This window comes from Schistocerca piceifrons, chromosome 3 (genome assembly GCF_021461385.2).
Source record: "Schistocerca piceifrons isolate TAMUIC-IGC-003096 chromosome 3, iqSchPice1.1, whole genome shotgun sequence".
NCBI classification, from domain to species: domain Eukaryota; kingdom Metazoa; phylum Arthropoda; class Insecta; order Orthoptera; family Acrididae; genus Schistocerca; species Schistocerca piceifrons.
Window position 1 is genome coordinate 815,175,783 of NC_060140.1, and position 15,766 is coordinate 815,191,548.

Here is a 15,766-nt window from a genome sequence, read left to right on the forward strand (position 1 = left end):
CGACAGGTCAGAATCCGGTTGTGAAGTCGGGGAAGGGACCTCCGGTGACACCAGAGGCTCTTTGTCCCGGGACTTATGTTTCTTCTTCTTTTCAGGCTGAGATCGAGGAGGGCTGTGTGGCATAAAGGAGCCAGCTGCAGCAAGATCAGGAACAGAAAGAGACCGGGCGACCTGGGGGCCGACAGACCGCGGCTCTCGCGGTCGCCGCGCGGCAGCAGACCTTTGACCTGGAAGGTGCCGGAAGGGGCATCCCGGGAGAGGCTCCCTTGACCGGCAGACGCCGAAGGAGTGGGACACTTCTCCGGCTGGGGAGGGGGAGCAGCGCCCATAGGAGAAGGTGTGGGAGCCGCAGGGGAGGGGGGGAGGAGAGGGGTCCGGAATGGGGGTAAGGAAGGGGGAGGAAGGGGTGAAGATGTAACCAAGGCGTAACTAGATGTCATGGACGCAGGGTGCAGTCGTGCATATTTCTTACGGGCCTCTGTGTAGGTTAAACGATCGAGGGACTTCTGTATCTTTTTTTCTTTCTTATATACTGGGCAATCTGGTGAACGTGGAGAATGACTACCATGACAAATTACACATACAGGAGGGGGAACACAGGAACTCCCCTCATGGAGTGGACGTCCACAGTCACCACAGAGAGGGTCCTGGGAACAGCGAGAAGACATGTGGCCAAAACGCAAGCACTTAAAACACCTCATAGGAGGTGGGATGTACGGATTCACATCACAGCGATAGACCATACTCTTAACTTTCTCAGGAAGGGTATCTCCTTCAAAGGCCAGGATAAAGGCACCAGTATCAATACGATAATGTTTAGGACCCTTCTGAACACGCCGAACAAAGTGAACACCCCGCCGTCCGAGATTGTCCCGAAGTTCCTCATCAGACTGAAGGATGAGGTCCCTGTGAAAAATCACATCTTGTACCATATTTAGAGACTGGTGAGGGTAATGGACACAGTAATTGTGCCAAGATGGGTACAGGCACGAAGGGCCGCAGATTGGGCAGCTGAAGCAGTTTTTATCAGCAACGAACCCGACCGCATCTTGCTCAGGGAGTCCACTTCGCCAAACTTGTCTTCAATGTGTTCCACAAAGAATAAAGGTTTGACACTGGTGAAAGTATCTCCATCAGTCCTGGTGCAAACTAGATAACGGGGGAAAGGTTTTGCCCCTAGACGACAGGCCTGACCCTCTTCCCAGGGGGTAGCCATGGAAGGGAAGGCCGAAGGGGCAAGAGAAGCAGCACTTGAGGAATCAGTTCCACACAGAGAGACGGCCGCAGAAGAATGGCCAGAGTTTTGGACCCGTATGCGTCTCATTTGCATAGCGTCCGCCCTGATACCACCCACTCTGATCAGGGGCTCTCCTCACGGGCGCCACCCAGCCACAGCAAGTGCCGTCTGGCACGGCGTCCATTGTCGGGAGTTCCGATGCTCCAGGATGATGAGCAACCACTCCAAGGCATGCATGAGGTCGTCACAGCTCAGGTATCAGAAGTGTGATCCCTGTGTGTTCAGGGGGCTCAACAAAAAGGGTACATAGCGACCCCACCACACGGGCTGGCTACCGTGCTGGCTATGCACCCTAGCATCAGACAACGACGTGAAAGAAAAGGTGGAATGTACTAGGAGGGCGCACGTCGGAGACACTAGGTAAGGTGCTCTTCCCCAAATGGCTCACACTACGGAGGATAAATTTTGTAATGGAGGTCAAACCCCAGAGGGGGACCAAGGAATGCCAAAAGGAGGAGATGATTACGCAACAAAGCCGGAGTGTAAAACCAACAGAACCAGGAGGATAGCGGGGGTCAACATAAGCAAGGACACCAAGGGCGAGGGGAGAGGAGCATGGAGGGGAAAGGAGGGGAAGGGAAAGGAAATGCAGCCCGGGAGAGAAAGAAGACTGCAATGGCTCGGGGCCCCGTGCTCGCCACGCACGTATCCACGAAAGAGTTGTGGACCCCCTGGGGGGAAATCCACTCGGAACCAGAGCCAGGCAAATGTCAACAACGAGCAACGACTAGAACGCAGTACCGCCGAGATAGAAACGAAATCCAGAGCGAGTACTAGACTGACTGGACTAGAGCAGAGCGGGTCCCTATATACGAAACCGGAGGGAGCGGCTATTGGCCGCTGTCTGCACGTGGCGTAGCGGTGGCGCCCTCGCTGCGCGAGAGCCGCTGCGTGGAATAGCCGCCGGGGAGGCGGAGCCCTCTATGGGCTGACCACGTCTGTTTGTTCTGGCGCGTGTTCGACTTCCGCGGCGGAAGGTACTAGAACGAGTTGTTGCACTGCGCCGGGCAAAAGGAGGCCAGACACGATATTAGGAGCTAACCCATGACTTCTGTCAGCTCAGTGGGTACACTAAGTCATTAATATAAATTGTGCACGAGCAAGAAGTAAAGGAAACAAAAGAAAAGTTCGGAGTAGGTATTAAAATCCATGGAGAAGAAATAAAAACGTTGAGGTTCGCCGATGACATTGTAATTCTGTCAGAGACAGCAAAGGACTTGGAAGAGCGGTTGAACGGAATGGACAGTGTCTTGAAAGGAGGATATAAGATGAACATTAACAAAAGCAAAACGAGGATAATGAAATGTAGTCGAATAAAGTCGGGTGATGCTGAGGTAATTAGATTAGGAAATGAGAAACTTAAAGTGATAAAGGAGTTTTGCTATTTGGGGAGCAAAATAACTGATGATGGATCGGTTGGTAGGACATGTTCTGAGACATCGAGGGATCACCAATTTAGTGTTGGAGGGCAGCGTGGAGGGTAAAAATCGTAGAGGGAGACCAAGAGATGAATACACTAAGCAGATTAAGAAGGATGTAGGCTGCAGTAGGTACTGGGAGATGAAGAAGCTTGCACAGGACAGAGTAGCATGCAGAGCTGCATCAACCCATTCTCAGGACTGAAGACCACAACAACAACCTAACTGCATTCCCTTTATTCAACTTTAGACATGCTGGGAGTAACTCAAGTTTCCCGTTGTTACTATCACATCTCCTTAACGTTTTCACGTCAGTAGACAGTATCTCGTTTTTCCTGTTTACACAGTCTTGATTGCTCATGAGGCCGATTTACCCACAGCCGTTTTGTGGTGCCACGTGATGACGTCTGAAAACTGAGCAGGGAGAACAAGTTGATCTCTATTTTACTACCATAGTTCTGATTACTCCTGAACCTTTTAGTGAGATGTAGCAATACTAGCACCACGTTAATAGTAGTAGTAGTAGTAGTAGTAGTAGTACCATTTATCTCCAAGTCTGAGGTCCCAGTCCTCGTCTTGTTCAAGCTTTCGTCCTAATCCTAGTTATTTCCAAATCAGTCCAAGTCCTTTCTTAAACTGAAACAGTACCTGATAAACGCTAAGAGTGGGAAATTAAATGGCTCACGAGAACCGACACTCACTAGAACTTAATGACACACATATTGGCCACCTTAAGTGGGCCTGCTAAGTTCACCACGGTAACCTTTAGAAATGAAAACTCAGACTGCCCGCAGAGGACATATTAACATGGATTAACCAATATCGTAAGCAAATTAAAAACTTGCTAATTAACTGATATTCTGCAAATACTTCAATATTATGCGGAAGCAGAGCACACGCTTAGTAAGAGGTATCAAATGAAATCTAACACACATAACATCACGCGTCCGGCAACGTCTTACTGTATCAAGAGCGATCACAGTCACAGTTACCTAAACGCTCTTAGTAATTAGAGTACTTAACTGGGTGTCTTGATGCTGGGGAGATTTTGCGAAGATGTCAAACCATCACTTCACAAGACCTTAACAGCGTGTCCCTCCAAGGAAGCGGGCAAGTCCACAGCTCACGAGGTTGCCGGACAATGCGCAGCGTCGGCCAACTCCCGCCGCCTCCTGTAGAACCACGTGATAACCGCCGCCCTGCCTTAGGCCCGCCGTCTTCGCTTCTGCCCGCCAGGCAATCGCCGACTCGCGCACCGCCGCCTTCCGTTCTCAAAGTGTTGTTTTTCTTACTCGCGGTCGGCACTCGCTTATATCCCGAGCCGGCTCAAGCCCCAAGACAAACCTCTGTACTAGAAAATCGATCGTACTCATGTCAGAGATACTACTGGTGTCCGACCCGCCACGGCGCAATTGCGAAATATTGATGACACTAATATCACGAAAATAAAAGAAGTGTTTTAATGAAGGTGGATCCAAAGTCATATTGTGACAGTACACTGAATTAGACAGTTTCAGAAATAGGAGGGTTGAATGAAATCTTAAACCTCAAGTTTCGTAACTCTGCATAACTTTTTTTCTAACTTGCGGCAGAAACTGGTGCAGGATTTCTGCGATCATTGAACGTTTGACTGAGCACATCCTTAACACTTCGTTAGCTACTTTAAAAAGCGTCAAGAGCACTCTCAATTAATCCTCTACAAATGCCACCACTGCTAAGGGGTTGGTACCGCACTGTTTAGCAGACGGCAGTCTCTCCTATAGATCTCCTGTTGGCATGAAGTTTTAGCAGTGAACCGTTGTACTGTTACAGAGTAAGGAATAACGCCTTGCGTAGAAGGTCGGCCAATGCGATATAAGAAATGTACTGTAGTTTAATTCTTGACTATAAAAACCTTACCCTAAAGAAAATTCATCAGACAGTGCAAGCCGTTTGTGTAGATTCTGTTGTTGAGATGTGAGCACCGTGCGTCGTGGACCCAGTCACTTTAAAGGTGGCGAAGCGTATCTTTCTTTCTGTGACAGCAATCACTGAGTTTTACGTGAAAAATGTGTACAGTCGGCTTAAATATAATCGTCGTATTATTCTGTGAGAATTTAAAGCGTAATCAGAACTAGACAAGAACATGTAAGTCACATTGTTTCTTTGTATCACTGCCGGAAGATCTGCGTGCCATGGGTGCTGGAGCTGACATCTGAATGTACGCAGACTTCAGATTTGGCAGGAACTCGTTGCGAAAATAAAAGTGCCGATTTTTTGTAAAGCCTATTTACGACACAACGAATCGGAGAATAAACGGACAAGATACGTCAGTCTTTCGAATATTGACACAAAAACTCGCCCCTAATGAAAGAAATTAAAGAAATAGTCCTGAACTTGAAAAACCATTGCATCATTTTTTTGGGACCCATCTCGTGTTATCCATGTTGATTTCCATGAACGTGGAACCACTACTAGTCCAGAATGTTACATTATAATACTGTGAACTTTCATACGACTATATGCTTCCGGAAGCATATAAATGTCAAATCACTCACTTCACATGCCGCCACAACAGAACTTCAGAAACAAGTTCATTATCGAACGGCATACTATATACAGGCCATATTTGGCACCCTCTAACTTCCATCTATAGTAGATAATAAAGAAAGATCTGAGATGACATCACTACGCATCTGATGAAGGAGTTGAGAGAACTATGAGGGACTGGTTGTGGAAATGCATGTCGCGTTCTTCCGTGACGACTTAAGAAAACTTGTAATTTTTCCGCTTTCCCCGGTTAACTTCATGACGAAATAGTTCACTGGCGAATGACCAGAGGTCAGTGTTTCCAACGGGCACAATGTTTCAGCAAGCGATCACATTACCATCATCAGGTGTGTTGATGAGCTGACCGCTTGTAGGCTGTAGGGGCGCTTTTATCTCTTTCCCCGCTCCCTCAAATATCCCGTTCTATCCATCGACTACATCCAGCATCTTCTCGCCAACTGCTCCCACTCTGAGCTATACAGGTCTGACGGTTCGTACTGTCTAATATCGTTTCCGAGAACACCAGCGCCACATCGGATGGCAGCGGCCTAACAATTGAACAGGCGCAGAACATTGCCTATCTGAATTACACGGAATTAAGTATCACCAACTTAAGGTTCTGACACTGACGTTTAACTTCTGGGTCTGTGTCATTAATGAATCCATCGACGAAAGAGTAAGGGGAATGTTGATCAGTCGTGATAGCGGCTACATCCCTAGTAAGGTCCGGTTAAGAAGAGAAAGGAAATACGCCACAACAGACTGTCTTCGGCGACAGGCGGAGGAACCGCAGAGGTGCCGACAGCACGCGTATCTGGGCATGAACCAAGGATGGAGCAATGTGTCGGCAAAAGAAGAGGGGGTGGAGATGTTGAGAGCGGACGTAGATTAGAACAGAAAACTGGAGGAAGGAGGAAAGAGATTAACGCGCTGCGTCGGAATCCAGGCGGTTTGTTCATCAGCACATCTGATGAAGGCAAAGTGATCGCTTGCCGAAACATTTTGGCCTTTGTAATTTGACATCTGGCGGCTTCCTTATGAACAACGGTGTTTCGTTCAGAAATGTTGTTCATAGTTGCAAGGTGCGAACCAAAATGGCTGGGGAAAGTAAATATTGGTAATTACGGAGCAGCACATTTTAAGGATTATTTCTGAGTTTGATTTAGTAATGTAGTCCTGCAGAATGTGGACGCACTAATTATGTTTTAAACCACGTAGTGTGAACATTCTTGTTGTACTGGACGTTTGTATGTCACATTCATAACAAATTTAACCAAAACTAGGACTCGAAAGACTGGTGCCCTGTGCAGCCGGTATCGCCAGGGCTGCAGAACAATAGGAACGTGGGCCCAGATTCAGGTGTCTGATGGTTCTGTCTGCTTCGGCATCGGGGAGCCTCTGGAAACCGAAGCCTCCAGCGACTCCGTCTGGGCGGGAGATTGATTGCGGCGGAGCAGCGACCGCATCGAGTTTCGCCAAGTGGCGAGCTTTCTGCGGTGCCACGCAGACTCTGTGTCGCGGGTAGCCGAACCCACAGGTTGCGTTGACTCCCCGTGGCTGCTATGCGAGATCACGGCGCAGATTCATGATGACTCGTGGTACAGTCAGTCTACAAGCAGTTGATACTCTGCATAAAGGTTTATTCCTTCATCTTCCATCTATGTGTGCAAATTAGTGTGCAGATTCGAAGACTCTCTTTCAGAACCTGCAAAAGGAGGACTCTTATCGCAAATATAGAGAGACTTCTCAAATAAGAGAATTAAATGAACCAATGAATCATATCCAGAGGTACCTATGCATACATCATAATTGTAATTCAACTGCTTAAAGTCGGCAGTTGATGCCCTGCTGTGGCTTTATTGCACCTGCCACTGGATGTTGTTTCAGAAGTACTAAGTTTGAACAAGTTTGAAGCTGATTGTGGGAAGACCGCATATATCTACAAACAGTAATGATCCTGTTGCGAAACGCCCTATTGTTATTTGTATCTTCTCTCTTTACTACGTCTCTCTTATCTTTTACGGAACCCACTCTGGCGAGCAACCTTAATGTATTGGTATAACGATTGTTTTGTAAGCTTCCTGAATCCTGTGGACTCTTCCAATAAATTTCGGTCTCCCATCTACTCTACGTGCAATTGATTTTATGTGGTCATGCCACTTTAAACCTCTTCGTACAGTTAGCAACAGATGTTTTATCGGTATGACTGCTTCCAGTGATTGTTCTACAGTCGTGTAATCATACGTCTTTTAGTCTATTTATGCACAGTACGTTGCATTTATGTATGTAGACAGTATTTTCGTCTATATAGCTGGTCATCTGCCAGTATCTGCAAGAAGCATTCATCCTCTGTAGAGCTTTCTGTGCGTTGTGATGAAACTTCATTTGTAACTTATTTATTGAATCTCTCGAATATCGTAACAACATATAGTTGCTTTCCATCGCCGTGCTATGACGAAATGTAACAGCAGAGACAACAGAAGATTCAAAGAGGTTTAAGAACAATGATTTTGTAGCTCATAATGAAGAATGTATGTCATTGTCCGTTTGGGTAGATAAAAGGTTTAATGTCTGTTTTCTTGTATCCTATTGTTTCGTTGGACGTCAACCATGTTACACGTGAGTTATATGTAATGTTCTATTAAATGAATAATAATGCATTTCAAGCTTAATTGTGACGTAGCTGTATTCAAAAACACTACATTAAACTTGGAAAAGAGTTCGCTCACTACCACTGAAAGTTATTTAATTGCCTACCTTTCATGCCTTACCATTTGGCCACGTGTTATTGCACGTTATCTATGTCATTTAGTAATTCATTGTCGACAGTTGCAGTGAATCACTGTCTACGATCATTAATCGCTGAATTTGCTAGAAATTACGGCGTATGCTGCCAGGGACTGTTTATAGTTGTAAAATACATCTGCCTAATTACTTAACAGTTCCGCAACAGATAGCAATACCAGTGTAATAAAATTTAAATAAAGATTACGTTTGTAGGAAGATAGACACAAAGTAAGAGCAGTGTGAAAGTTTTGGTTCTTAGAAGGGTGACGAACACCGTATCAATCTAAATTGGACTTATAGCACGACCACGTTAGACACTGAACTTGACGAAATCAGGTGTGTATACGAGGAAACTGAAGTCATGACAAAATATCAGAAAGAGGTCGAAAATATAATGTAAATGAGATACTTGAAAGCTGCAGTTGTGGACGATGATTGAGCCTGTAGAGCTCCGAAGTATCAGAAGATTATAATTAATTATAATTATATATAATATTATTATATTATTATAATTATATATAATAATATTAATTATAATTAAACTTACGACGCAGTGCGCGTTGTATGTATCCAAGACGCTGAGACATCGTAAGTAATTAGTGTGCTCACAATGCATGCTGAAAAAAGTAATAGTTCTACTTTCTGCCACCAGGGGACAATATAGTGCTGTAAGCAGTCTGAATGTGGCGTGGGCGCAGAAAAAGGGGAATAACGCTCAAACACACCATAATGGGGGTTCTGGCACCTTTATTGATATGTCGTCACAAGTTAAACGTGGTCTGAAAATGGTCACCTGACTCAGCAACTTGCTGCATCCATAACATGGTACGGTAGACATTTACTGTTGGGTCTTGCCCACTCGTCTCGTATAGCGTGCCTAAGTGTTGCTACATTTTCAGATTGCTGTACAACAATTCAAGCAAGTAACGTTAGTAGTTTTATTTCTATAACGCAAATTGACAATTTTTAGCGTGGAGATTTACAAGGAGTATTCACTAGCGATGAGGGACATGTAAACAGTAACATTCTTGGCTATACACAAGGTTCAACAAGTCTGTCCACTAACGTCCGTATACTGAGCCGATCTGAGCGGCCGGGGCTGGCAGGAGCGGCGCTTATATTCACTTCTTGCAGATGTCGCTCCTGGCGCGACGCGGTCCTTACCAGCGGGCTATTGGCTGACGTTTCCTCACCGCCGTCTCCGCTATTCCGTTCTTCATCCGCGTTCCGGCGCTTGTGGTTACGCCAGAACATTTACTAACAGTAAATCTGGTGTAATCAGACGGATACAGCGTTGTATGCTATCCTTCATATCAGGAAGTGTCCGGATACGCCACTGATAGACCAAATCTTTCATATATCCTCACAACCAGAAGTCACATGGATATACTTCGGGCGATCTGGAAAGCCACATATCGTGATATTGCCTAGAGATGATTCGGTCGTTACTGGCAGTTTGCCCAAGCAAACCTTTCAGCTGGCAAGCGAAATGTGGTGCCTCCCCATCTTGCATGGAAGTAGCAGAGTGCAAACAGTTTCATTCTTGCAAAGCTGAGGTCACAAGGAAGTCCTTATAAGGAGCAAATGTCGTTGTACGACTAACAACCCTGCCAGGTGTCACTTCCTAGATGAAAAACGAACCGAGAACGAAGGAGCTAGTGAAACTACTCGACACGGACATACAAATCGAGTGGATGATCCTGCACAACATATGCCGGCCGCTGTGGCCTTGCGGTTCTAGGCGCTTCAGTCTGGAACCGCGTGACCGCTACGGTCACAGGTTGGAATCCTGCCTCGGGCATGGATGTGTGTGATGTCCTTAGGTTAGTTAAGTTTAATTAGTTCTAAGTTCTAGGCGACTGATGACCTCAGAAGTTAAGTCGCATAGTGCTTAGAGCCATTTGAACCACAACATATGCGGAGTGCTATCCCGTATGCGATAGTTTTGTCCATTCAAGGCACCGTACAGAGTATACTGTGCCTCGTCCGTCTAAAGAATATTCCCTTGCCAATTTAATCTATTTCCATGCCTGAAAAAGACGAAGGGCAAGCTCACAACCTTTTAGACTACTTGGTGCTTTATTTGTTGCAAAAAAATGGTTCAAATGGCTCTGAGCACTATGGGACTTAACATCTGAGGTCGTCAGTACCCCAGACTTAGAACTACTTAAACCTAACTAACCTAAGGACATCACACACATCCATGCCCGAGGCAGGATTCGAACCCTCGACCGTAGCGGTCGCGCGGTTCCAGACTGAAGCGCCTAGAACCGCTCGTCCCCAACGGCCGGCTATTTGTTGCACATTCTGAACCTTGTAGATACGCTAATGCAAAATGCGCCGCAAAACGTTATAAACTGCTGACCAGAGGAAAGACAATTTTCGTGACACAATTCGAGCACTGGCTGCAGCATGTGAGGCGTGTGCTGCACGGTTGCCTATAGATACAGCAACTTCATCAACATGTGTCATGGGAACAGGCCTTCTCCCTCTCCCTACTGCACCATCTAATTCGTCTGTTTCTTCAAATTTCTTGATCATATTCGTTAGTCCATTTGTTGATATGAGTCCTCTTCACAGCTATTTCTGCAATGCACTGTCTTTCTTCTCAACAGCCATCGCGTTTCGTACAGGAAACTTTAGCCTTCTAAACCCTTTACACCAACAATAACCTCAAAGGAAATCAACTCATAATAAAACGGGAAACATGTCAGATTCTGACTGCTAACAGCGTCATATTTTCCATTGATGGCAGAAATTGGAAATATTATTTTTCTCAGCATGCTCCTCAAGCAATCATACCGTTCATTCGTGGAAGGTGCGCGTAATTATATGTCAAATCAGTATCGTCTATGTTAGTCAGCTGCTGCCAATGGCGGAACGTATTACTATCCGAACAGTTATAAAAGGCTACGGTGGACCGTTAGTACCTGAAAGATTGATTTGAAAAAGCAATGATGAAATTACAAACTTCAGAGTGAAAGTGGAATGTATTTGAGTGTTAAAACGCGCATAGTTGGATTTAGATGTTAGGAAGTGTAATGATCTGCACTATTAAACTTTAAAATCAATGTCTCTCAACTTACATTTGAGGAACATTAATATCCACAAAGTAAAGAGACACGTCTTATTATTGGGAAACGTGGTCAAATTCTCTTAACAATGGAGCGTGCCTCTCTCTTAACCATACCATATCCATGTCCGATCGAAAAATGGTTCAAATGGCTCTAAACACTGTGGGACGTAACATCTGAGGACATCAGTCTCCTAGACTTAGAACTACTTAAACCTAACTAACCTAAGGACATCACACACATCCATGCCCGAGGCAGGATTCGAACCTGCGACCGTAGCAGCAGTGCGGTTCTGGACTGAAGTGCCTAGAACCGCTCGGCCACAGCGGCCGTCCATGTTCGATCGCTGCTAAACTAATCTATAATGTTATACGTCTAGGGCACCCTGATCTGGGTGAACACTCGAAAATGTCTTAAATCAGTGGTGTAATAAAGAAGAGAGCCTAACAAATATTGTATGTAAACTGCATATAACAAAAGCTCGTCTTGATTCAGTATTAAAGGACTTGTGGAGTGTGGGGTAGAGTCCTGTATGGTTCTGTGGGGCACCTCGCCAGTAGGTGTGGTTTCTGTGTTACTGTTTTGTGTGTGTGTGTGTGTGTGTGTGTGTGTGTGTGTGAGTGCGTGTGTGTGTGTGTGTGTGTGTGTGTGTGTGTGTGTGTGTGCGCGCGTGTGTGTAAGGGTGTTGGCGCATAATTTTGTTTATTGCACGGGGATTCTTTCCCCTGTTGCAGCTATGAAGGCGGCGATCCTGATCCAGCGCTGGTACCGCCGCTACCTGGCACGCATGGAGGTCCGCCGCCGCTATACGTGGACCATCTTTCAGAGCATCGAGTACGCTGGTGAGCAGGACCAGGTCAAGGTGAGTGAGAGCGTACTACCCACTAACTGAGCGGCTGCCGACCTCTCGTGTATAATCACCAGCCGCCTGCTCTACTGAGGTTTGCGGTAGTGGGTTTAGTATCGAGATCAGTCGAAAAACATTTTATCTGACACAGGAACATCGTCTGGCTCACTCATTTTAACAGCATTTTTTAATTTTTTTACTGTGGCCGGCATCAGCTGCAGTTCATCTTTTTCTTTGTAAGTAGGTACACTATATACAAAGAAGATACACACTGAAGAGCCAAAGAAACAGGCACCCCTGCCTAATATCGTATAGGGCCGTCGCGAGCATGCAGAAATGTCCCAGCACGAACTGGCATGGACTCGACTAATAGCTGAAGTGGTGCTGGACGGAACTGACTCCCATGAACTGTGCAAATCCGTCCATAAATCCGTAAGAGTACGAGAGGGTTGAGATCTCTTCTGAACAACACGTTGCAAGGCAGGCCAGATATGCTCAATAATGTTCATGTCAGGGGAGTTTGGTGGTCAGCGAAAGTGTTTAAACTCAGAGAAGTGTTCCTGGAGCCACTCTGTAGCAATTCTGGTCGTGTTCTGTGACGCATTGTCCTGCTGGAATTGCCTAAGTCCGTCGGAATACCTAATGGACATGAATTATTCATGTGATTAGACAGGATGCTTACGTACATCTCACTTGTAAGAGTGGTATCTAGAAGTATCAGGGGTCCCATATCACTCCAACTGCACACGCCCTACACCATTACAGAGCCGCCTCCAGATTCAGCAGTCACCTACTGACATGCGGGGTCCATGGATTCATGAGGTTGTCTCCATACCTGTACTCGTTCATCCACTCGATAATATTGAAACGAGACTCGTCCGACCAGGGAACATGTTTACAGTCATCAACAGTACAATGTCGGTGTTGACGGACGCAGCCGGAGTGTAAAGCTTTATGTCGTGTAGTCATCAAGGGTACACGAGTGGGCCTTTGGTTCCGAAGTTCCATATCGATGATGATTCGTTGAATGGTTCACACACTGAAACTTGTTGATGGCCCAGCACTGAAATCTGTAGCAATTTTCGGAAGGGTTGAACTTCTGTCGCGTTGAACGATTCTCTTCAGTCGTTGTTGGCCCTGATCTTGCAGGATCTTTTTCCAGCCGCAGCGATGTCGGAGACTTGATGTTTTATCGGATACCTGATATTCGCGGTACACTCGTGAAATGGTCGTACGGGAAAATCTTCATTTCATTCCTACCTCGGAGATGCTTTGTCCCATTGCCCGTGAGCCGACTGTAACACCACATTGAAACTCACTTAAATCTTGATAACGTGTCATTTTAGCAGCAGTAACCGATCAAAGAACTGTGCTAGTCAGTTGTTTTCTTATATAGACGTTGCCGTCATCAGCGCCGTATTCTGCCTGTTTGCATGTATGTGTTCGAATACGCGTACCTATACCAGTTTCTTCGGCGTTTCAGTGTGTACACCACATGTAATACACAAATAAATTTCACACGCATTTAATATGTGTCACACTTATTTAATCTGAGTCTCTAGCGAATTTCGTCATACCGTTCCTATCTGAATTCTGAGGAAACTTAATCCTGCCAGTAAGTGATTGTCGTTTCAAGAAAAAGTCCTGATGCTGGAAAATGTCTGATGTTACATCGTCTTATACCATGTGTCTGTTGCGAGGACGTTAAATGTATCTGTGATATTGAGTTGTGTGGCATGATCTTTGGCGCCGAAACACGCATTTAATAACGCAAATGAGAGACAGATTGTGCTTTATACTTTTCACGTATTCGAAGTAAACTAATTAGAGGGAAAAAATTAACATGCCATTTTCGGATGTTTCTACACTACAACCCTTTTCTTCGACATCCCCGGAACTAGTGGTAGCAGGGGTATCTTACACAGTTTTGTTACACAAATAATGAGTCACGTATATATACAATTTGGTCGAAGTTACTCCTGGCGTTTGTTGGTTGGTTGATTGGGGGAGGGGACCAAACAGCGAGGTCATCGTTCCCATAGAATTAGGGAAGGATGGTCAAGGAAGTCGGCCGTGCTCTTTCAAAGGAAACGTCCCAGCACTGGTGTTCCTGAGTTATGCCTTCATGTCACGCATTTTCACCACAAGGGCTCAGCCGTACGGGTCCTAGGGGTGTCTTACTGTCACAGTAAAGTTCTCTAGACACCAAGTGATACATGTGCTAATTCTGCTATAAATTACTTCAGGCATTACAGAGATGTCCTCATGTGTCACAGTCTTTCCGTCTCCCCTCCCCCTTTCCTGCAACGATAGGGGTGAATCGTCACCGCGACCGTCACCAGCAGGTCTAGTTAGCCTGATAAATTTAGATTAAATACTTATATCAGTCGTTATCTAATATTTTTACGTGACACGTCTTCTCATCCCCAACCACATGTGTGGCTGTGGCTCTTTACATCGACAATATGTTCAGACAAATAATTATACAAGTAATGACTATGTACACACAAATTTTGATTCAGACTGGTACAGATATTCCTGAGTTAATTTTCTATGTTACACGCCTGTCACCCCCACCCCTGTGTGTGAACGGTGGCTTTTACCCCCATAAAATCCTTTGCCGACATGAGCACTACAACTCAAAGTTTCATAGTGATTGGGTGAAAGGTGGAGGAGCGTATAGAAGGCGAGCAAAGAAATATTCAATTATATGTACCAGATTTATTGCCTGCCGTTGATGTTTGACCTGCTTCCTACTCACTCATCGATTCCTTAAAGAGCCGAACTCCTGAGTTATGTATCGTACAATGATATACCTTTGCAGGTACAATCAGAGCAATATGTGGATACTGTCTGCAAAAGGTTTTACGAGTAGAGTTGACCGTCTTTCCTGATGCATAAATTCTACTGCTTGAACATGAAAAAGGTACACATTCGTCGACTATGTTATCTGGCATATGTTTGGGTCTGCTTGCTCTTTCCGAAGCTTGCTAGAGGATACACTTAGTGGTCGGATGATGATCATCAAAGACAGAAACCGGCTACCAAGAATAACATATTTTCGGATCAACACTGATTACTTTATTAAAACTGAATTTAGTTGGTTGATTTGCACTGTGTCATCAAGAAACAAACATAAATTTAATTCTCGTAGAGTATGTTTTTGATCTTAGGTATTTAGTGTGTATTTATGAGCGTGGCTTCTATTACCCTAATGTGTAATTTACGTTTACATATCCACTTTATGAGGCTTTTGGGACATAGTGCACGACAAGAATTCTCGCCGTGTGCCGAGCCGGCGGATTCTACGGATTTGTAGTGATACAGTGTGGCATGTGAGAGCGTTCCCACGGGACGTCAATGCAAAACATGTCGTAGCATATCTGCTTGTCCACGATCTGCTACTTCGTCGGGTGCTGAGAGTCTCATTAGTTGCGCCTGAGCCGTTGTACGAGCTAGCTGTCGGTTTTCCCGATGAGTGCTGAACTCTGTATTGATTGTGAAGCATTGACTGTGTTTGTGGAGGAACGACCAGTGTTCTGGGATAAGACAACCGTAGCTTGTAAAGATGTAAGTGCACAGCATATTATTTTATTTACTGTTTAGTAACACTTAGACACGTTCTCTGTATAGTTACTGTGTTTTTCACATTATGCTGGAATCGGCGCACTTTAGGCGAACTTATTCTGCCACGGAATTTTTCAGGATTCAGAAACAAAGTAATTGGCGAACTGATTTCTGATGGTATTCGCTGACACAGCATCTCGTACCGCTTGTGAACGCGGGGTTTCTCGTAGTTCAGAGTCTACATCTA

At 45.3% G+C, this 15,766-nt stretch overlaps 1 protein-coding gene across 1 annotated transcript in view; it reads left to right on the top strand.

The window, feature by feature from the left end:
• LOC124789082 (serine/threonine-protein phosphatase rdgC) overlaps nucleotides 1-15,766 on the top strand; it is a 1,335,318-nt gene that overhangs the window by 416,761 nt on the left and 902,791 nt on the right. Inside the window, exon 3 of the mRNA XM_047256373.1 lies at nucleotides 11,840-11,967. Within this exon, the coding sequence (XP_047112329.1) occupies nucleotides 11,840-11,967 (128 nt within the window). The remainder of the gene's footprint in view (nucleotides 1-11,839; nucleotides 11,968-15,766) is intronic.